This window comes from Lutra lutra, chromosome 3 (assembly GCF_902655055.1).
Source record: "Lutra lutra chromosome 3, mLutLut1.2, whole genome shotgun sequence".
Taxonomy (NCBI): domain Eukaryota; kingdom Metazoa; phylum Chordata; class Mammalia; order Carnivora; family Mustelidae; genus Lutra; species Lutra lutra.
In genome coordinates this window covers 12,396,317-12,420,157 of record NC_062280.1, presented here as the reverse complement: position 1 = coordinate 12,420,157, position 23,841 = coordinate 12,396,317, and the positions used below count along the sequence as shown (strand labels likewise).

General features: G+C 44.3%; 1 protein-coding gene across 1 annotated transcript in view; it reads right to left on the bottom strand.

Annotated features, from left to right (window-relative positions):
- Positions 1-23,841, bottom strand: part of SPATS2L (spermatogenesis associated serine rich 2 like) — a 165,970-nt gene that overhangs the window by 48,940 nt on the left and 93,189 nt on the right. The window contains 3 exon segments of the mRNA XM_047720835.1: positions 6,326-6,575; positions 9,157-9,206; positions 13,169-13,277. Coding sequence (XP_047576791.1) covers positions 6,326-6,575; positions 9,157-9,206; positions 13,169-13,277 — 409 coding nt within the window.

Genomic DNA, 23,841 nt, shown 5'->3' with positions numbered 1-23,841 from the left:
TCTTCATCAAACACAGATGGACTTTATTATTTCAAGTTCTATGAAACTTCATCAATTCAGTGGGCAAAAGGCTCGTAACTTTTCAGAATGGAAAGAAACCTTTTGGTTTTATTTACATGAACTTTCAAGGTCTCATATGTCATTAATACCTTTACAGGTTTATTTATATTAAAAGATAATAGATAATAGGGGTGCTGGGGTGGCTCACTGGGTTCAGTGTCTGCCTTCGGCTCAGGTCATGATCCTGGGGTCCTGGGATCAAGCCTCGCATCAGGCTCCCTGCTTGGCGGGGTGTTTGCTTCTCCTTCTCGCTCTGTCCCTCCTTTCTTTCATGCTCTCTCTTTTTCTCAAAAAGATAAGTAAAATCTTAAAGAAAAAGATAATAGATAATAAAGTCAATGCGCTAAGCTGTCAATGGCACAGGTGGACGGGTTCCCTTCATTTGTTTCACTGACTTATTTCACTGCAAAACAGGCTCAATTCTCATTGCATTGGGATAGAGCCATTTAAATCTTTGTTTGAAAATTTTTTAAAAATTGGCTTTTCAGGAGACCTTTTGTTCTTTGCAAGGAGTGCATTCCATTCAATTAGGTCTGTTTGTAACGGAAATCCCCTAACAAAGTATGGAGGGGAAATTAGGAAGGTATCAGCTCTTGAGTGAGGAGTCGTTTTGTGTTTCTGCGGCAGGCTTGCAGCAAAAGGCGTTTTCAAATGAGAAGGGAATGGAGACAGCTCTGGATTTCACTCTACCCAGGTGACAGAAAAATACCCGAGGGGTTTTGCATTTCCTGTGCCCCGGTGTCACTACATCCTGTGTGTGTCTGTCTCTTTCTGCTGCTTCGTTACCCAGAGAAAGGAAGCAGAGGTCCGGGTCCCGGAAGACGCGGTCGCAGGCCTCCCCTGGCTACCAGAACAGCTCGGACACGGTGCTGCTGGGAGCCTAGTGGGCGCTGAACAGCTCCCAACTAGACCAGGAGCTAACCCTACGTATTCAGATGCTAAGATAATAATTAAGGAGGGGTGACAGTCAAGATAAACCTGCTTTAAAGTGTAAACTTTCAAAAATGGATATTCTTAGAACAGGACCCAAGGTCAGCTGCATAGATTAACAAAGTGTGGCATCTTTAATTTTAAAAAAGGGTAAAAACCTATGGTTATAAGTCTGTGAGGGTTTCAGCTCAAGTCCTTAATTAAGGTTTAAATAAAACATGGGCTGCTCAGGCCACGGCAAGCTGGCGTGAGAGAACGCGCTTCGGGGCGTCTGGGCCTCGGCCCCCGTGTCTCCTCTTCAATCACTCGCCTGACATTATGGCTTTCTCTCACGTCGCCGTGCACGCCCTCGACCCCTGGCCTGGTCTCTCTCCTGCTCAATGTCCCCACGGCATTTATGACAATCCAGAATTCTCTCGGTAACTTGGCTGTGTTCTGGTTTATCAGGTATCTCTTCTCCTCCCTTCAAACATGTACACAAACCCCACGAGGGCAGAGACCGTGTTGTCCTGTTCACGTCCTCTAGAAGAATTCCTGGCCCACGGCAGGGCGCTTAAAAAGGCTCACGAGGCAGATAAACCATTTGTGGGTTTACTCTGTGCCAGATGTTATGCGAATCACCACCGCTACCCACACGCTCTTGTGAAGGGAAGTTCTATTTTCTATTTTGCAGGTGAGGTCACTGAGACGCAGACTGGTTAACCTGTGCGGGGATCACACACGTAGTAAGCGACCAGACCAAGACCTGAATCCAAACACCCCCAGGGCTAAAGCCTGGTTCTTCGCTACAATCTGACACTGCTTCCGTTTGAGAGCGGGCTCTGCTGAAATCCTGGAATATATACACTTGGCTTTACTGTTAACGTTCGAGGCAAGCTGCTTTCATCTTGTTGATCTTTTCTAATCCTCTGGTCCAATATAGGGCTTAGAGAAGCCAGGGAGATAATCTTGAGGCTAGGACCAACAGCAGCATAAAAAAAAAAAAAAACAAAACCAACCTGGTTGAAAATCCTATAGGGAACCTCACAGCATAAAAATACTGTGAAATAGTCTGGTGAGATGTGCGTGTGTGTGTGTGCGCGTGTGTGTGTGTGTGTGTGTAACAAGAAGCACAGATGAGAGACAAGCAGCCAACTTTTGAAAATAACAGGACCCTTTCTGTCACATTTGCTTCAGTTCACGCTGAGAATGAGGAAGCAGTTCTGCGCCAGGCCCATGGCAAAACAGAGAATCCGCATTGTCCGGGCAAAAACGACGGGGCTGCTCCTGGTCTCGGATACAAACCTCCCGTGGAGGTCCGTGAACACAGCGTGGAGCCTTCTGTTGGAGACAGGTAACAAGTCACAGGGGAGCTGGGTCCCCGGGACGCTTCGCAAGATGAGGGGGCAAAAAGGAAGCCAGCCCCGCCCCGCCCCGAAGTTTCTGTCACTGGAGCCAGTCGGTGGCCCGTAATCTTGCTCCTTTCCTATTCAGTGGGAATTGCGTCCAGTGGGAGGAGGATGACAGAGAAATCCCAAATCCTGTTCAGGCCTACACGGTGATAAGCACCTAAATATTTCAGCAACCGGGAGCCTTGGGGAAAGTAGAGCAGGAAGGATACTTAGGAAATTCGAGCCCCTAAAGTCGTAATGTGCTTTAGACATTTAGATGGGCCTCAGGATTAAAAATGATCCTTGGCATTACTTTTGGTAAAAATAAATCTTAATCTACTCCTTGTCTGACTTTGCACTTGGACGCAGAATGATCTTGATTGGATTATGTAAAAGATCTAATTTGAGCTGTTATTAAAAATTCTGAAATACAGAAAAAAAAACTACTCCACAGCTTAAAGAAGTAATTTTGTACTAAGTTTAAATCAAGCTCCCAAACTTCCAAGCCACAGGCTGACAGGCAGCGTTGTCCCACACGACGGGGCTATATTTACAGCCCGAAACGATGATGCTTTCGGCGGCGGGTTTTCATGTAGGAAGTCACACCAACACCCCTGGACCACCTGGATACATCTTCAAGCTCACTTCTCCCCTCCCAGAAAATGATTCTGTTTAAAATTTTTTAAAAAGAGAGGGATCTTGAGTGTCAAGGTGTTATAAAAAGATAAAACATGCGTTGTACGTGTTCACAGCCCGCCGCTCAGCTGGGCAGTCGGGGCAAGCTTCCCTGAGCCAGTTTCATTACTGGAGAGATTGATAAACGCTCGGCTGCCAAGCAGCCTGGAGATTTCTTTTCCGCTCATACTTCGAACCCACTCAAGTACAGAATATCATTATATGGCTTTGTTATGATCCCTTTTTCCTAATTTTTCAATTATACATCTTTTCAGAGTCGGGGAGCCCGTGGCTTCAGCGGCAGCTCTCCAATGCATGCATTAAATCACACAGACCTGAGTCAGGCTTTTGCAAAGCAGTAGGAGTTACCCCAGGGGGTGTGGGTTCTCTTCTTGTCTTCTCAACCCAGGGCGGGGGTGCGTGGGTAGGGGGCTTCGGCTTCGTCCAGTTCAGTGAGGGGACGGTATTAAAGGGTCACTGCCCACCTTTCCAGTTCCAAGGCTCTGGTCATAATGGGTTGCAGAACGTCCAAGACCTAACACTCGTCTATGAAATACCTGGCTTGAGGCCTTGGGATGGGCATTTCAAAGCCGTTTCCCAGTCTCGGCACCACCCTCCTGGTGAATTTCCACTGTCTTTGGGAAGGAAAATGTAACCAGTTACAAACTCACTTTTAAATGTATGGTCATAGCACATGAGCCATTGATGAGTTAATGGTCAACCAGGACTCCCTTTCTTTTGCAAAAATATTTAATGACCTTCCAAGATCATCATTTATTCTTTAACAGGAGAATTGACGTGAGGCATGGATCTGTACTGAACCAGCAACGTTAACTGGTAATACTGACGTACTTTAACACCTTTGTGCCGAACGTAACAAAACCAAAATTGATCCTGGGATGGCTTTTTTGTGCAATAAAGGAGGCTTCACACAAAGTTTCATGTCAGAGCCGACAAAAGCCGCCTCATACAGAGAACTCCTCTAGTGCACACTTAACTTTCAAGGCAGCCTAGCCACTGTGACATGAAGCGCTTCAATATTGAATTTGTCCTAATGTCATATACTTGCCAGAGCTACCGAAATTGTTTTAGGAAAGAAGGTATAAATTTTAAGTAAATGAACGAATATACGTGCTAGGCTTTTAGTCTATGATTGATATCAAAATGGCAACGTGAGTAATTAGATTTTGAAAGTAATTCATGGGAAAGCAGTAACAAGCCAGGCTGGGAATCTGCCACCCAATTATTTCATTTCTTTCTCCTGCCCTTACTATAAATCAAAACATTCTCAAAATCGTAGGCCTGGTAAAAACTGAATTTAAGAATTCCTGGAAAATTTAGATTCCAGATGGAAATGAGCTGTTGTTGTTTGTTTAGTTTTAAGGAAGCGCTGTTCCGGGAGGCTCTCCTGATTTACTGCTCGCTGTCTATCGAGGTAGGCAATGTGTTTGTGGAAGAAAATCAGTGCTTGGTGAGCAAGTTACAAATGCCCTAGCGTGTTACACGGCCCGTGAGTTATTTAATGCTTCCCCACCGGAGCCCTGGTTTGGTACCCGTCAGCGTGAGATGGTCTGTTTGCCTTTGTCTCTTTTGCCGGACTCAGTTCTTCCTGGCAGGGCCCCTCTTGATCATTTTTGGCTGATCAGAGAGGGTAGTACTGCCCCACAGACCGCAGAGGGTGTGGAGTCCTGTCCTTTCTACTTCATTTTAACCCTCCAAAGCCCTCTACCACCTCAAGGCTACGGGTCCTTCAATAACCGTGATGCCCACGAAGCTTTCCCGGATCGCTCACGCATGCAGCTGGCTCCTCTCCTCCCCGAACTGTCAACTCGGCCCTCTCTTCGGGAATAACAGAAAGCGACTCCCTCAGGGCCTCAAGCGTACTGTATCCTTCTGGGAATTTCCAGGGCAGAACAGCACAGGGCTTAGCCTGTAAGAGGAGTTTGGAGAGTCGCTGAGTCAATCAGCGCAAGATTCTGTAACTAGAAGGACTGCAGGGATTACCCGGTGGTGGGGTCCTGGCTAGGGGACCTACCGGGCGTTTGGAATTAGGAGGCATTTTTAAAAAAATGTGTGGGTGGGGGAGGGGCCTACACCTATAGTTCGGTGACTTACTGTCACAGGAATCCTGCACAACAAAGCATCGCCTTGTGTCCCGATGTGTTTCTCAGGTTCTCTTGGATGCTTTATATATACACACACAAAGTAGTTTTTGTACAATCCTCCTATGGTTTTCCAGGATTTAATACGGGGTAAATTAAGAAAAAAACTGTACTTTACGGTGTGTGGAACTGACCAAAAGCTTTGCACCATTTGGAAAGTCCCACAGCCAATGACACGTGCGGTCATGGAATCTGACTTGACAACCAGCGTCCCCGCGTCAGCCTGCCTTTGTAGTAGCTGCTTTCAGAGTGATTCTAGGTCTGAATACAAACATGTTTATTTTGCTCTTGCTTCATGTGTCAAATATCAAAAAAACAGTGTCCACAATGTCCCGCTGACCATTGTTTTATTTTAAGTGCTAAGTGATTCATTTTAAGTGGGCGTGAATATCTGACCATTTTATAAAAGTCTTCTAGTTTAGCTGTTCCCGATTTCTTATATTTTTTGCTTTACTGAAGTTCCATTTCTAGATAGACAACATTATCTCTGATTTTTATTTTAGGATTTGTTATAAAAGTGGAGCATTCTGTTAGTGCTGAGACCACTGATCTAGTACATTCTGGTACGGTGTCCTTATTTTACAGAAAGGAAATGGGACACTAGAGATGAAATGATGCACCCGAGCTCATACATTTGATTAAAAAGTAGCCTTTTGTAGATTAATTGAGATATAGCTCTAGCACAAATAATTAACATTCCAGATTCTAACACCCTGGAAGATTACGTTCTCTCGCATAATACGAAATACCAGCAGTTAAAATAATTTGATCTAACCTTTAATAACATTTGCTGTTATCATCAATTATTCCTCCCTTATCCCAGCAAAGGTGTCTTGAAAGAAAATTCTTTTAACTGAGATTCCTGTTTTCCTGATGATCCTAATATAGACTAGAACTATGTTCTTTGGCCAAAATTATCCTTTGATTTAGTGCAGGGCTACACTGAGCTTTCTCCTTCTGCCCCTAACATCCCCTCACCCTGTTCCCGCAGAAGACGTCTGAGTCCTTGTTAGAAGGAAGCCCCTTCTCTTCCAACAGTATCATAGTGGCCACCACTGCCTCTGCGGGTTCCCTCTGCCTCCTTCTCTTCTGTGTCTTCCTAAGCAACTTTATATAAGAATTACTGACCTGTGACCCCGCGGAGTGCCTTTGAAGGTTCCTCGATTATCGAGATCTTTTTCTCACGAGGGACAAGGACCGGCTTTTCGCTGGCGGAATCTGTGGACGAGTTGTCTTTCTCACAGCCATTCACGTGGCCGTTTTGTATCTGGGGCGGCAGTGGCTGCGGGGGCCCAGCCTCGGGCCTCTCTGCCTTGTCCTTAGTAGCATCTTTATTGCCTTGATGCTGCTTGGACTTGCTTCTTTTTCTTTTGTTGTTCTAGAATGAGAAACAAATGAGAAGTTAATACTATTCCGCTCAGGCCCTTGAGTTAGAAGGTGAACCTGAGAGATCAAAATAAAAAGTGTTAACTTATTTGCTCTCTGGCCCTTCTAATCGAATGCGGGGAAACACCTCCGTCTTTACTGACCACCCACGTGGATATAAGTCTCTTTTTTTCTCACAGTAAGTTGTGTAAACTTTTAACTCATGGACCCAGTAAACAAAAGAAATTCCCTTAGAAGGGAAAAACAGCAGGGAATGGCTTAAAAGCCGAAATATTATTTGAGCAAACCGAAGCCTGATGTATGTGAAGGGGAATATAGTAAAACCTTTTGAGAACTGCTTTGAAATAGCCTGAATTCAGACAGCGCGCCATTGGAGAAGCGCTCACGTTTCTTACAGAGATGATGGTGGCAGGTGGGAGGCAAGGAGGACTCTAGGGTGCTGGTGGTCTGAGGGAGGACAGGAGCTTGAGGGGGACAATCAGTACGAAAAAGGCCACAAGGCCTTGCAAAATGAGGAACTGGAAGGCACATCCCAAAGTCCAAGTTGGGTCTCTGAGCTAAGCCCGGATCAGCCAGGGGATTCCTGGAAGTGCTGCCCCTTGGGCACGGAGCGCAAGGCGGGCACGGTCCCATGGTCATCCCCGGGAGTATTTCAACGGGGGCACATAACTGCGATAAAGTCAGGCCAAACTGCTCTGCGTCCACCCTGGGTTTGGATTACGCAGCTGGAATCCTGGACCTCTCAGGGCTAGTCAAACAGCATGACCAGGCCTCACTTTACACCCAATTCTGCATTTTAGCCCATCAAAATCGTTTTGGACCCTGATGATCACGATACGGCAGGTTTTACTGTCCCTCTCCTAAAATGCCCTAATGGTCAATACATAATAACAGAGGAAATTAAGAAGATGTTCCCAATTCTGTGGAATGCTTTTCTTGACTTCGGTTCTGTACCCACAGGGGGCTCCGTGTAGTTAACATTCAGGCCTGACCCCTCAGCCCAGACCCTGTCCCCGCCCCGCTGCAGCAGGGAGCTCCCCGCTGGACACCAGCCTGGCTTTGTTCTCCAGCACATATGAAAAGGAAAAAAATAAAAGGGAACTGTTTTCTCTTAATTCTCCTCCCCACTCCTCTTCTTTCCCTTTGAAACCACAATCACAGCCCCGAGGGAGGGCTCCTCCAGCCCAGAGAAGCCATTCCCAGGATGAAGGGGAGGGCTGGCCGCCCAAATTCCCACCCAGGCTCCTTGTCTGCTGGGCCAGGGAGACCATTTTCTCAATGAACCTCTAAGATGCGGACTCAGCAGTGAGCTGGGTCTGCAGCTGCTGTCTGCTCCCTGATTCACGTCAGAGAAACTTGATACCTCAACCACACATCCGACATTTTTCCACAGAAGTGTAAATATTGCCTTTCTATCACTTGCGAATCGTCACCTGGCACAGACTTCAGGGAAGCCATGAATCGAGCTAAGCAGAGACTGTCAAAGGGGCTGACTTGCAAAGGTAAAAAAAAAAAAAAAGAAAGAAAGAAAAAAAATCTGGTAATTCTTCCTATTCTCATGAATCTAGAGGGTGAAAGAAAGAGGAAGGGTAATTTCAGTCATCTCAAGATTTTATGAAAGTAATGCTGCTTTCTGTTTGCTTACAGGCTTATAACCTGTTTTGCAGGCCTGCGATCTTCCCTCGGTGGGGAAGGGTGGGCTGGCCTGTTATATTGTGGGATACCCAAAACACAAGGCCTGACTGCGAAATAACGGGCATGGGGGGAGCAGTTACTTTGAAAGGAGAATCGGACTTTTTGTGAAAGGCATCCAGCAGGTCGCAAGCCCCAGACAAGGGCGGCACACCTTATGGGAGCTGGTGTGCTTCTACAGATGCTCACAGATCAGGCAGGCCCGTGCTGGACCCCGAGGGCCATGGGGCTCCCGGGCACACCTCACGTGCGCCTAGAAGCCCCACTCCTTGTGACTAGCCAGGGGAGCAAAATGACCCGAATTGGGCAAAGTAAAACCTCCTTATCTGCGCTTTCAAAGAAAGGATTTTTCAAGAAGGGAAAACAGGTCCCTAACTTACTATGACTTCAAGGTATTTTCTTTCTTCTTCTTTTGTTAAAGATCAAGTTTAGAACTCGGCAAAAAAGAAAAAAATAATGTATCTCAGGGCAGCCTTGGACGGATTCTTACAGTTGGAAGAACATGAGAAAATCTATTTAGAGCTTTTCAAGTATCTTTAAAACACTCCCTAATTTTTTCCTTTGTGCTATGGAATATGTTCAGGCAAGTTAACGTCTTGAATCCTTTGAATTCCCCGGCTGGGCTCCCCTTAATACTTGAAAAAAGAAGTCTGGGGACTTCTACGGCACACCTGGTGGTTCAAAACACTCAGACAGGAAACAAGGGCATTAGTAGTGAGGCTGGCTGGTAATTGAAGAGAGCCTGGAAATTGCAAACCTTCTGTTTATACATTATCAACCTATTTGGAAAAGGCATGAAATTGGTAACCTTGTTTAAATGGTAACAACCATGAAGGTTTTGACTAGAGATGTTCTTAATTTACAATCGATATTCATCTTACCTTCTTTTTCCCCGTCATGTTCCATTCTTTTAGAACTTGGACTGCACTGCCTAGACAAAGACAAAGAACCTTGAACACGGATTCACATAATAAAACACCGCACAAAGTTCACCTCTGTCTTTCCATCCTGGCAGTGATTTTTTTTTTTTTTTTTTGGCTTTTCAATTTGTTTTGATCCATCCTACCTTAATAAAAATGCCAGTTTCATTTTTTATTTCCAGATTTCCATTTAATTCACTGCATGATCTTGGTTTTATCAAAGTATTAAAGCCCCACTACCTGAAGCTTACCTTTTTATCATTATGTTGTCTTACAGAAAATGAAATATATATCAAGAATGTTCTGTCAGCTGTGCTGCCATAGGTGGAATTAAAATTGTTCTGTTTGATATACGAATCAAAATACCTGTAATCTTCCAGACCAAACACGGGATTTTGAATATTATTAACCAAGTGAACCAAAGCTTTTTGTGTGGCCATTCCTGCCTTTCCCTACCTTTCACCCACTACAGTCCCAGCTTGCAGCTCGGTAAGGAGGACAGATTATTGATGTTGGTTTCGCTCTTGTCACCTTGCAAAGGGATGGGATGGGCTCTTCAGAAGGAAGGCTTCCACTTGGAAACAAAAAAGTAGTTTGTCGAATGACAAGCTGATCCCAGGTTTTCACTTTCATATGTGAAACTTAGGTTCACATACGTATGTGGCCATGCACAGGCTCAGAGAGGAAAAGCCTAACCTGATTAAGTTGTAAAATATTTTAAAAGACTGATCAGCTATGGTCACTGTCTCCACATGGCCTAACAAATTCTCCGCTCATTCCAACGAGGCGGGGCGTCATTTCAACACTAAGTTATTGGTAATGGGTACATGGGTTGTTTTCATATAAATAGGTACTTTTTTTTTTAAGATTTTATTTATTTATATGACAGACAGAGATCACAAGGAAGCAGAGAGGCAGGCAGAGAGAGAGAGAGAGAGAGAGAGGGGGAAGCAGGCTCCCTACTGAGCAGAGAGCCCCATGCAGGGCTTGATCCCAGGACCCTGAGATCATGACCTGAGCCGAAGGCAGAGGCTTAACCCACTGAGCCACCCAGGTGCCCCTAAATAGGTGCTTCTAAAAGAGTAGCTCTTAAATGTATTCTTTTAACAATTTTAAGCCTTCTCGTACAATCTCATTATACTAATAGTTCTCCACGATGAGTGTGTTGGCTAAACAAAGATGAACTTCAGGCTGGTCTTTATAACAAATTTCAAATTAGTAGAGTCCCAATTATTGAGTCCACTGTCACTGTTAGATAAGCAGAAGGCCATATTGCTTTGACTAATGTTTAAACAGGCTAATTATTCCTATCTATTCAAAGTTTCCAATTCAATGCCCCTCTTAGGCTTTCTGAGTTCATGTACTTGAAATAATATGACGGCACTTAAAAGTAAGCTATAATTCAGACTTTTTATTAATTGAGCTGGTCTCTCTCTCATTTGCCCAGAGAATTAATGTTTCACCATATTTTCCTTTTGGAAAAGGAAAGTCACTTTCATTAGGCTTCTTGGTTAGTCAATCCAGGCTAATAATCATTAGGGTAGTTCTTACTTAAAGCTACACTTCCGTTTTCCAAATAAAATTAAATTTTAAGAAAGTGTCAAGTACTGTTCTTTTTAATCAGAGAAAGGAGGTGAGTTGTTTACTGCTTGAAGTGCAATATTCGATTATTCCCCAAATTTTCCTATTTGACATAAATCTATTTGCAATTCGGACAATGAGCTTTTAGACAGTAATTCTGAAGGAAAAATACTCATGTTCACAGCAAATTTTGAAACCGTTATTACTAAATTTTAATTATACTGAAACTGCTCAGAGCTTTTGAAGCCACTTGGAAATAGTGCTTTTAATATGCCTCATTAGTGATTCCTAACAAATATTTTTGAATCTCAGTGGTTTTTATTTTTTATTTTTATTTTTTTAAAGATTTTATTTATTTATTTGTCAGAGAGAGAGAGGGAGAGAGAGCAAGCACAGGCAGACAGAATGGCAGGCAGAGGCAGAGAAGCAGGCTCCCTGATGAGCAAGGAGCCCGATGTGGGACTCGATCCCAGGATGCTGGGATCATGACCTGAGCCGAAGGCAGCTGCTTAACCAACTGAGCCACCCAGGCGTCCCTTTTTTTTTTTTTTTAAAGATTTTATTTATTTATTTGTCAGAGAGAGAGAGGGAGAGAGAGCAAGCACAGGCAGACAGAATGGCAGGCAGAGGCAGAGGGAGAAGCAGGCTCCCTGATGAGCAAGGAGCCCGAAATCTCAGTGGTTTTTAAACAAGTTTTCCAACTGGTCCCCAACCAAAGTGATACGAGGTTTCTCAGCAATCAATGAGTTACTCTAACGAGATCTCAACACTGAGAAGGTGACAATTTCAAGGACAAGCAAGGTGCGTTACTCAGATACAAATGGATCTGGTGACTTTCTTTCAGTTCCTGGGCATCTGTGCGTTTCATCAGGGCCACTCTGTAATAAAAACTTTCATGATGGGGAATGTGGGGGCTTCAATCCAACTGAGGGTGGGGAGGAAAGGGCATAATAACCTTTTTCCTTTCCTAAAGCTTTTTTCCATGCAAGTGATGTTGGCAAGTGAATCTTGAAAGTTTATTTGAGCCAGGATGTGCAGATTTCCAAAATTTTTTTTCTTGAGACAAACTGCGCCAAATGCTGCAAATTAAGTGAATATCAGATTCTCTACTATTTGTTCTTACAACTCAAAATTCTGTATCTGCTCGTTCATGAGGCAGAAAGAAAACAGAAAATTTACTCACTATGGGTCTGCCTGCAGGTCTACTTTGAATGACAATCATTTTTAAATTCAACTGGGACCCTAAACCTTGATTGTGGATATCAGAATGTGAGAGTGTATCAGGATCTTGCCTGAAATGACTTGTAGAACCTTGGGAAAATTATTCTATTCCTAGGAAAATAAGTAAATCAAGCCATCCTTAACAAATAAAGTATAAGCAGGATATACCTGAGAAATGGGCTGATGGGTCTTCCCTGACCACACTTACCAGATATGTTTAGCTGGTCCATATTTATGACAGAGAAACTAACACCAGAATGGAAGACATATGGTAACTAAGGACAAGTAGGAGATCTTCGTTCATAAATGGAACGTGCTCAAAGAGGAGAGGAAAATTTCCCCATAATTTGCAGAAAATATAAGGGAGGAGGTCACAAGTTTATAAGATAAACATATTCCTGAGACTTTAGATTCAATAACGTCACTTTTAGACAGCACAAAGGTTCTATAGGTAGATAAGATGAATAGATATTCCAATTAATTGGGCAATCTCAAAATAAAAAACGAAGGATATTACAGAATAAACCAGTCCTCTCAGACTGTGTAAGCATCAAGTGCAAGGACGGCAGTCAATTAGGCTGTGTAGAACTGTGCTGGCTGAAGAGCTGAGGAGGCCCTCCGGATCCGGAAGTGCATTACCCTCCATGAACAAGGACACCATCAAGTAAAGGACATGTTTATAACAAACTGGAAAGACTGGTGGACGACGGAATTAGTATCATTATAACAGGTAGCTTTTGGAAACTAGCTACAATCTTCTTCTTCTTCTTTTTTTTTTTTTTAATGAAGGAAAAAGAAATCCCAAATCCTGCTCTTACTGAGTATGTAGATGTGTTCTTAGACCTTAGCATATTTTGGGGGTGCCTGGGTGGCTCAGTGGGTTAAGCCTCTGCCTTCGGCTCAGGTCATGATCTCAGGGTCCTGGGATTGAGCCCCACATCGGGCTCTCTACTCAGTGGGGAGCCTGCTTCCCACTCTCTCTTTTTCTGCCTCTCTGCCTCCTTGTGATCTCTGTCTGTCAAATAAATAAATAAATAAAATCTTTAAAAAAAATTTAGCATATTTTTATGAGAATTAAAATATTAGGAACTAATTGCCATTCAATGCATTTGGGGGAAAAAATTCAATGCACTGAGAAGACACAGAAGAGTTAGGGGTCACGCAGACTTACCATCCACGAAGGCTTGCACTGCTTTATCTACGTTAAAGTCAAATTGTTGTAGCACCAGGACGATTTCATTATTGCTTTTGTTGGGAACAACTGATCGAACTGCATAGATCTATAAAGAAAAAGAAAAGAAAAAGAAAGATAAATACTTTAAATATTGTTCATCCATTAATCTCTCATTGGGATAGAACTGTAACTGTTAGAAAGGCCTTGAAAAGCCAACTGGTCTCTCTTCATGCCATTAGGCGGACTCGGGCATTTCAGACCAGTGGAGATTCATCCTAGTAATCACCTCGATACCCTTTTTATTTATGTACACATTTTCACAAAGAGCTCCTTGTGGAGACCGTAGTAGTGAGTGTGAAAAGCCAGCTCTGGTCTTGCGATTCGCCTTGCCCCCAGCCCACCCACCCCAGCCGACCCCCAAGACTACAGATGCGTACAAGATGTGTTTTCAGTGAAGACACAGATTGTTTTCTGTCTCCGGCCCTCCTCTCCACTGGCTCAGGGGCTATCTTTGGAAAACTGACAGAAGCAGCCTCATGCCTCAGCTTCTCTCATCTGCACAGTGGAAGCAGTCATCTCAAGGCTCACACAAGTGTGTTGTAAAACTCCATTAATGTTTATGGAGATATAAAAACATGGGGCATTGTACTTTTGAAATGGCAAGCTTAGCACATTTCTGAAAATCAAACATTCAAAACATTGTAAAAGTAAATACCTATATGAGGGCTAAGAATTTCCACAGGTTAAGTTGATAATAAAATTTTAATGGCCATATGTATTTCTTAATCAAATTTAGCACATGTTCTTTACTAACAGAATTAGTTGACCTCTATCCCATAGAACTTGGAATTATTACAGGATGCGCTACTTATTTGAGCAAAACTTAGCTCACCCAGCTTTCTTTCTTTCTTTTTTTTTTTTTTAAGATTTTATTTATTTATTCGACACAGAGAGAGAGACAGCGAGAGAGGGAACACAAGCAGGAGGAGTGGGAGAGGGAGAAGCAGGCTCCCTCAGCAGGAAGCCTTACCGGGGCTCGATCCCAGGATCCCGGGATCATGACCTGAGCCAAAGGCAGACGCTTCACGACTGAGCCACCCAGGCAACCCCTCACCCAGTTTTCTATCGTGAGGATTTCCTTAGCTGCTAGTGATAGATTCTAGAGTCTGCGTGGTGCAAAGGTCACGTGGTATCCATAACAATGATCACGAAAGGGCTGCAGGATCCTGACATGTTTTCATCAATGGTTCAAGTGTGGCTAATGGAGCTTTGGAATTACATACAGTTTACTGTAATCAAATCCAGGAGTGATGGATTATATGGGTATGATATGTGCAGTGTGACTCTAATGACCAGAATGTTTAGTTAAGCAGTATAGCCTGTTTTCTAATTATGTCAGAAAACAGGCCGCCTATTTCACACAGATCTGTACACAGGGGTATTGAGATTATTATGAGCAAACAGCACAAGCTATGAGTACCTAACTTAGAGAGGTCTGACACTACTGATCAGAAAACTGGTTTTGAAACTTGACATTCATAAATGCCGAACATGTGGGTTTTACAGAGGACTCTAATATTTGTATGTATGTGACTCAAGATTCCTTTAATTTTTTTTTCTGTTCTCACCTTTTATGGTTCTTAGCTTTTTAGCTTACACATTAAAAAAGTTAACTTCTTCAGATATAAGTTCTTTCTCACTTTTTCTCCTTTCCCTCTCTAAAGATCCATTCAGTGAATATTTTTTTGAACGCCTATTGTATGACAAGGCACCAAGCTTCCTGGAACTTAGAGACTAAAGAGGGATGTACACATTGATCAAATGATCACAAAATAAATACATACTTCTACATTGTGATTAATGCCATACGGTCATATAACAGGGTGACTTGACATTACATATGCATACTAACATTTGAAAGACAAGTGAGAAGAGATGGGTAGGAGGTAAGGGGGAAAGCATTTTAGGTAGAGGGAACAGCATGACTGAGGACAGAGGCCCAGATGAGGAAGGAGTAGCTGGAGGGGAGGGAGGTGGGCGGTGCGGTTGAGGCTTTCATAACAGAGGATGAGGCCAGTTGTGGGCAGGGATTAAGTCATGCAGGGCCTACAAGGCCATGCAAAGGATTTAGGTCTTATGGGCATCCCTCAATCAATCAATCTTTCTTTCTTTCTTTCTTTCTTTAAAATTTTATTTATTTATTTGAGATAGAAAGAGTGAGAGAGAACATGAGAGAGGAGAGGGTCAGAGAGGCAGGCTCCCTGCTGAGCCGGGAGCCCAATGCAAGACTCGATCCCAGGACCCTGGGATCATGACCTGAGCCCAATGCAGTTGCTTAACCAACTGAGCCACCCAGGCACCTAACCATCCCTTTCTTATTCATTGGGTTAGAAAAATAGCTTTCTCACTCTACTTCTCTCTAATTGTGTAAGTTAAGGTATTCAGTGCATTGATTTGCTAATTTATATCCTGAGAGATTAGCAACACAGCATTAGCTAACACCTCTATTCTGTCACATAATCACCATTTCTTTTTTGTAGTGAGGACATTTAAGATCTACTCTCCACAACTTTCAAGTATATCGTAGAACATTATTAGCTATAATCACTACATTGTACTTTAGGTCTCCACAACTTGGTATCCTTATAACTGGAAGTTTGTGCTCTTTGACCCGTATCTCCCCATTTCTCTGTCTCTTTTTTAATGAGAACCTGAGAGAAAAACAAGAACAAAAACACCTTCATCCAGCCAAGGAAAGTCACTAACAGTGTGTGTCCAACAACAGATACAATTGACCTAGTAGTTCCTAGTCCGTTGGAGTTATGTATGAACACTACATTTACCCTTCTAATGTAGTTCTTTTATTTATTTTTTATTTTTTAAAAAGATGTATTTATTTGGCAGAGGGACAGAGAGTCTTAAGCAGATGCTGTGCAGAGTGCGGGGCCTGACATGGGTAGGGCTGGATCTCAGGACCCTGAGAACATGACTTGAGCTGAAATCAAGAGTCAGATGCTTAACTGACTGAGCCACCCAGGCGCCCCCGGAGTTCTTTTAAATAAAATTCTAGCATTCCAAGCGTTTCAAGGTTGGTTAGCATTATCTAAAATTTCTTAATAATTATCATTATTATTACTATATCACCCATACCCTTCCATATAATGCAATGATCAGTTATTAATTCCATTAATTGCATTATAATTACATTAGATCAAAGTTTTCAATCTACCTGCACAATTGTGTGATCAGTAAAGACCCAGAATTGTGGAATAAACATAAAGTGACTGTTGTCCTTGCCTCCAGTCTCTCCTCTGCAAAACATATTTTATTATGTTAGGGTAAAACACAATACACAAACCATAGCTTATGGAGACACTTCTTTTTTAGGCATTTATACAAGTCTTGCCTTTTCCTCTTTAAAAGGAAAAAAAAAAACAATAATCACAGTCAGATATAGAAAACATCTATCCTTGTCATTTTATATATCCTAGCTCTAAACATATCCTAAGAAAATTGCCAATAACTGAGTTCTGATATCAAATCTAACTATGAATATTGCCTACAGTCCTCAGAGGAAGATCCCTAAGACAGGAATGTCCCATTTTAAAGAAATGAGAAAAAAGAAAAGAAAAAAGGATTTCTGCCTATCCTTAGATATTCCACAGCGATGTTGAATTCTAGTGAATTTCTGCGCCAAGCTCTGTGTTTGCTTTCATCACAGGGCTTGGGTAATGGGAAGACAGTAGTATTCTCTTTCCACCTTCCTATTTATAAATCCACGACCTCTATTTTCCAATGAAGACGTTTTTGGTTAAGATGGAGAAATCCTGTGTGCTCCTATGTGCCCGTAAAAATACAAGAACCTCGGGGTGTCACTGTTCATGATCAGGAGGCGTGAGAAGGGGTCCGAGCATGTCCTTCTAGACCTCATCGTGAAGTAGCTCCAGAAGAAGGAGTGGGTTACAGAGAGGCTGCATGAGAGGCTGCCTCTGCGTTTGGAAATGAAGCTCCCGGAGGAGCGGATCAGTGAATGCGTGACTCCCGGTGGTTCGCATCCCGGGGAGCTCATGCAACTCGCGCCCGTAGTGCCTGTTTTGCAGAGCCCGTTTCTGGCGCGGCTGCACACACGCGGCCTCTACTTCGGGGCCACAGCCCAAGCCGGTGTGGCTGCCGCTGCCGCTGCACCCAAGGCCCTGCTGGAGCCGCGCCCGCCGCGTCCCGGCCGGACTGTCCCGTCCGCGGTCCCGGAGGGGCGGGGTAGGCGGCGCGGGCTTCCGGGGGACGGTCGGGACCGCGCGGGCGGCAGCGGCCCATTCAGCAACCGCTTGCGCTCTCTCGAATCCCTGCTCCCTTGCTGGGCTTCTCCTAATTTAAGTCTGCTTTGGCAAATTCAGTTTGCCATTGAGAAATGTGCCTTTTGCGCCTCCGAAGTTGTTCGGGTTTTACCTTCCGCGTCGTCGTCTCCCCTGCCGGGCTCTCCCGGGGCTTTCTGTCTGGCTGGGCAGGCTCGGCCCGGGCTGCCTCGCGGCGCCCCGCCGGGGTCCGCCTGCTCCAGGAGGCCAGGCCCAGGGGCTTGCACAGACGCTGCTTGGTTTCAGCTTCCCACGGAGCCCACCTCCCCTGGACTGGAGTGGTCTGGGCTAAGAGCGGTCCGATGGCCTCGCTCCCGGGGTGCATTCGGGGAGCCTGTCTGGGATGACTGCTTAGAAATTCTTCTTGGCTTACTGATGAGTCACTTAGACTATGTCTGAGTTTCAAAACTGGTTCTCAAACCAGGGTTTTCAATGCACTACACAGCTCTATGATCGGTGAAGACCCAGTATTCTCCAATAAACATAACACAACCGCTCTCTCTGCTTCCACTGCTCGCCGGCAAATTCACTGTGAGGCTACCATCAGACTACATCACTCAAGTGTGATCACCACCGTTCCACTCCCTCTCTTAAGAGGAAAGCTGTGGCTCTACCGCCTAGCATTCAACCTGCGCTTCCAAGCTGGGTGGGGCTCTGTCCCGTATCAGCTCCCACCCCCACTGCTGTCAGCTTTGCCTTGACAGGAGAGGCCTCTGCTTGTCCAAATCGTCGAGTCCAGCTGAAATGCCATGTGTCTTGTGAAGTCCTTTCCTAGCCCCGCCCGAAGTCACCCCACCTCCTTTCACTGCCCGCAGCCCTTATCAGTAGATGTCTCTTTACGCGCGGGACCCTCTGCTCTCTGCCCTAAGTGCGCCGGTGCTGTGGTCACTAGACGGTAAGCAACACGAGGGCAAGAGTTCTCCTCTCAGACCTTTCTGCATAATCAGTGCGCCCATCCCAGCCGACTGATAAGGCACGTAGTAGGTACTTAGCAACTCTTTGTTGAGTGGGAGAATGTCAGCCTGTAGCTAATATCCGGCTGCTGTTTTGGGTCAAAGGAAGATTCTGCCCGCAGGTCTGGGCCTGCCCACCACTCTGCATTTACCATCCACAGTAACAGGGCGGGCAGGGGGGAGTCAGCCGACTGTGGTATGAGCTCAACACTATACGGGTAAGGAGAATATGTGCCTCTCCTCTAAATTTCAGTAACAGAGATGGGAAGGCTATTTAGGAGACTTGATCATTTTATTTCCTTTTAGGTACTCATAGGATTTTGTGAAATTTTAAAAATATGAAATAGCATAGTAATTGGCTATCATTCCAAAGGCCAGCCCAGCGGACAGATAGTGGTTGAGCTCTCCCTAAGGCACGGGCCCTGAGGACGCCCAGGGGACCCGGACACAGTTCCTGCCCTAAGAGGGACAGTGGAGCAGTGGGGCAGAACCGTTTGTACCTGGAAGTGTACAGCAAGCCCGTGCTGTCTTTATGAACACGCTGGGGTACTCCAGAGAAAGAAGCAGTACCTTCTGCCCAAGGAGGGGGAATACTTTACAGAGGAGACAGCCAACTATCAGGGGGAGCTTTGGAATTAAACAGACGTATGGTCTATTCTATGGCTACATGCTAGCTCTAGGACCCTGGATGAACTGCTTAAATTGTTCAAATTTGGTTTTGTAGCTGTAAAATGAGGATATTACCTGCTAGGGTCTCAATAAAAATGAAAAGAGATGATGCATGTCAAGTGTTTGATAGAGAATTTGGTATATATTAGCTGCTCAATAAATTTTAAAAAGCACTGGCACATTTACATTGGGCCACAAAGAAGAAAGGTCCCTCTGGCATGTCTTTGAAATGGAAAGAAATGTGGCCAGAGTGATGGCCAAAACTTACTTGGTTTCCTCTCTTCTTAAGAAACTTCCCGCACAGCCTCGCTGAACGGTCAGTGGACCCAAGGCTCTCCTCGATCTCTCCCTCTCCTGCAAGCTGATGCACCATAAGGAAGCCCATCTCTAGGGTAACTAACAACATGTGCTTTCTCCACCCCCACCCCCTGCTCCTTCTTCTGTTATTGATTCACTAAATGCCTTCTATGATCAGGCACTGTACTAGTGGCTGGATACAGTAGCAACAAAATAGTTAAGGTCACAACAAAGCTATAGAGGAAAAGACATGGATATGTGTACACTTAAAATGTATATAATTGCAACTCGTGCTAAGTGAGTGATATGAAGGAAGCAATCAGGATGTAGTGACAATGATCACAGGGGTCAGGAAGTGGCCTGGCAGAAAAGACAAGTGAGCTAATCAGATTGTCAGCCTGGGGAGTCTGGGCTCTTCGACACTGGGAGAGAACAGAGTGGAGATGAAGAGGGCTGTTCTGGAGCTGCCTGATGTCCTGCCTTCCTGCTTCTTCAACTTTTCTTGAAGTCCCATGAGACCCTACCAGACCTTTCTAATAACCTCTCTTGTGTTTGCCCTAGTTCGAGAGGGTTTCATTTCCTAGAGCAAGCAGCAAGTGCCTAGATGCAACACAAGCAGCTAGGGCTGAAAATAAATAGAATAAAGCCAAATAATTGATTCAGTTGGCAAAGGGGAGAAATGGACGATTTTACAGATAAATTCAGTTAGGATGTGAAGGACAGAATGGAGAAGGCCCATGAGCCTTCTTCACGTACCTCTTCCTGCACTCGTGTTGGTGTCATTACTCATGTGACTACGTGTCCCATTGGGATATGAGCTCGTGAGTGAGAGAGACCATAGTTTTATGTTTATGGGGGCCTAGAACAACGGGTGGCATTCAGAGGATGATTCATAAATGTTTGTTGAGTAGATGAATGACCAACGGTATGAACTGAAAGAAGTAGGGAGTCTAGTAAGATGGCTACGGAAATAGCCCTGTTTCATTTTTCTGTTTTTTTTCCAGTGCATTTCTGAAATTCAGCATAAAGTATGACAGTATTTTATTTATTTATTTTTAAAGATTTTATTTATTTATTTGATAGAGACATCGAGAAAGGGAACACAAGCAGGGGGAGTGGGAAAGGGAGAAGGAGGCTTCCTATCGAGCAGGGAGCCCATTGCGGGGCTCAATCCCAGGACCCCAGGATAATGACCTGAGCCGAAGGCAGATGTTTAATGACTGAGCCACCCAGATGCCCAAGTATGGCAGTATTAAAAAGGATTCGAGGGACGCCTGGGTGGCTCAGTTGGTTAAGCAGCTGCCTTTGGCTCAGGTCATGATCCCAGCGTCCTGGGATCGAGTCCCACATCGGGCTCCTTGCTCATCAGGGAGCCTGCTTCTCCCTCTGCCTCTGCCTGCCATTCTGTCTGCCTGTGCTTGCTCTTTCTCCCTCTCTCTCTCTGACAAATAAATAAGATCTTTAAAAAAATAAAAAATAAAAAATAAAAAAATAAAAAGGATTCGAGCCCCAAATGGGAGGAGTACCTCCTAGGTCCCAGGCACTGTATGTGGCTCGTCTTAGCCTTGAAGAGCTTGCAATCTTGTAGCTTAATCTCCTCCCCTACAATAAGGACAGCAATCAAACAGCCAGCAACCTCCTTTTCACATCAGCAAGAACCAGAGTTATTTATGGGTTTGCCATTCCTGCAACTTTGAAAGGAATTTTATAATCAGCTTTGGTCACATTTCTCAAATGCTGAGCCGTTCGGAGATGCCTTAAAAACAGCTCATCTGTGTACGTTCTGCTTCACTTGCTGGACCACTACTATCATCTACACACTAATGAAGGCGCTTCTCTTATGAATCTTCTTGAGGAAGAAAATACTCTTTGTAGACCAGCACCTCTGCATCCCGGGTAATTCTATAATTTAATTGCCTTTTCTAACATCTACTTTCTGCCAGCAAAAAATATGCATGAGGTGTTGTCATGTTCTACTTAGCTGACTTTTGGGGAATTAACACCAGGGGTACAAATCAAAATTAACTTTTTTTTTTTTTTTTTTTGGGCAGGAAACCAGGATTAGAAGGAATAATGAAGATTTGGAAGTGGAAAAAAATGCAATTTTCATAGGCTCAAGGGAAGTTTAAAGTAGAGAAGATGTTAGAGATAGGCTAGTTGTGGCTTCTCAAACTTTAAAGTACATTCAGGTCACCTAGGAATCTGATCAGAATGCAGAATCTGATTCAGACGCTTGGGGCAGAGCCCCAAATTCTGCATTTCTAATAAGCTCCCGGGTGATGCAGATGCTGCTTGTCCAAGAATGTGGTAGGCATAATAATGGCCCCCCAAGACATACGTGTCCCAGTCCCCCAGAACCTGTGAATATGTTAGGTTACATGACAAATTAAGGTTGCATAGAATTAAGGTTGTTAGATGATATTGAAATGGGGAGATTATCCTGGATTATCTCAGTGGTCCCTATATGATCACAGGATCCCTGTAAGTGGAAGGAGGGGGAAGAGAGTCAATGGTCAGAGTGATGCAACGTGAAATGGACCTGACTGGCCGTTGCTAAGTCTGAAGATGAAAGAGGCCATGACCAAGGACTCCAGGCAGCTTCTAGAAGCTGGAGAAGGCAAGAAAACAAATTCTGCAGCTAAAGCCTCCAGAGAGGAACACAGCCCCTGCTGACATCTTGATTTTAGCCCAATGATAACCACTTGGACTTCTGATTTCCAGAAATGGAAGATAATCCATTCGTGCTATGTAAAGCTACTAAATTTGTGGTGATTTGCTACAACAAAGGGAAACTAATACAGTGGTGCGCAACTTGAGGAGCAAGTTTCTTCCTCCTGGTAGGGGGATGTCTTTCGCTTGCTTGCCAACTAACCCCTTAAAGGAAAAATACACCTTCCAGGGGCATCTGCGTGGCTCAGTCCACTCAGCGTCTGCTCAGGTCATGATCTCGGGGGCCTGGAATAAAGCTCCAGCCCCGCATTGGGTTCCCTTCTCAGCAGGGAGTCTGCCTTCTTTTCCCTCTGCCCCCCCAATAAATAAATAAAATGTTTCTAAAAAAATACACCTTCCAAAGGGAAGCACTTCCATATTTTGAGGGAATACACACACATATTTTGAGGGAATTCTAACTATTCATTCAAGTCAGATTCTGTGAAGTAAAGTGACATGAATCTGACACAATCTTTGCCCCCAGGAACTGACAAAACAGTGGGAGAATAAGGCAAAGTCATAAATAACAACCAGACTAAGAGTCATTCTGACAACGAAATCCTCTCTGATTCACATGTTCTCTATGCTTCCATTCACCACAAACCCTCACAGGTTTCCTTTGTTTTTGGCCTGGACTCTGGAAAAAGCCTCTGATTGAGCTCTCTGGCTTGGTTTTTACCTCTCTACAAACCATCTTAAAACAACCACTGCACAATTATCTCCCCAAAATGGTTAAGTATGTTTATCTGACTGAGGGCAGGGGCCGGCAGTGAGAAAGAATTTGAGCAGAAGAAAGACAGGAGATGAATGGATTATGAAACAAAGGCCTGGAGGAGATGGGAGAAAATGGTATCAAAATCCATGTGGAAAAGCAAACTCTGGAAAGGAGTGGAGTTTCTTCTCTCTCATTCTTGGAATTCTCAGAAAGGAGAGAAAGGAAGATACAATGCAAATTTGAGATTGTGAGGAGGAAGTGTAAGGAAACTATTTCCTGACTGAGAGTTCCAGAGCTTGCTTCAGGCTTTAAAAGGTGAACAGGCTAGAGCTGCCTTATGGGAAGGTGAGAGGCCTTGTCTTGATAAAAGGAAGAATGAAGGGCAGGAGTGAGGGTCCACAAACGCTGGGCAGCACAGACCTGGCCTGATTTCCCCTAGCACTTCTCAGTAAGCCAGGAGCCGGAGCAGAGAAAAGAATGATTCAAGCGTCCGAACCACAAGGAACACAGTGGTACATCTTAGGGCTCAGGAGATGTGGACTGAGAATCATAAATGCAGCTGATGGAGGTATCTGTCATCTATGAAGGGGGATGACAGACAGAGAGTAGGGAGAGGCTGAGGGCTGCAGGATCCTGCCGAGAACACCCAGCCGATGTTGAAGAGAAGGGGAGGAAGAGAGAGGTCAGTATTCAGAAGGATGTTGATATTGCCAGTTGTTGGTCCTAGTCTTCTGCAGTGTAAATATATCCTTTTCCTCAAGGCCAGTCCTTGGCTTTTCTCAAGGAACCAAAGTATTCTGCAGAATGCCATCCTTTATGGAGTAAACATCTGCTCTTCATCAGGGTTTTTTTTTTTTTTTTTTTTTTTTTTTTTTAAATCAGCCGTGTTTCTCAAGGTTTTACCACCCTGGTCAAGCTCCTCTAAGTTTATCTGAAATGCGGTTCTAATTGAAGCACGTTGTTCCAGAGCGTGTG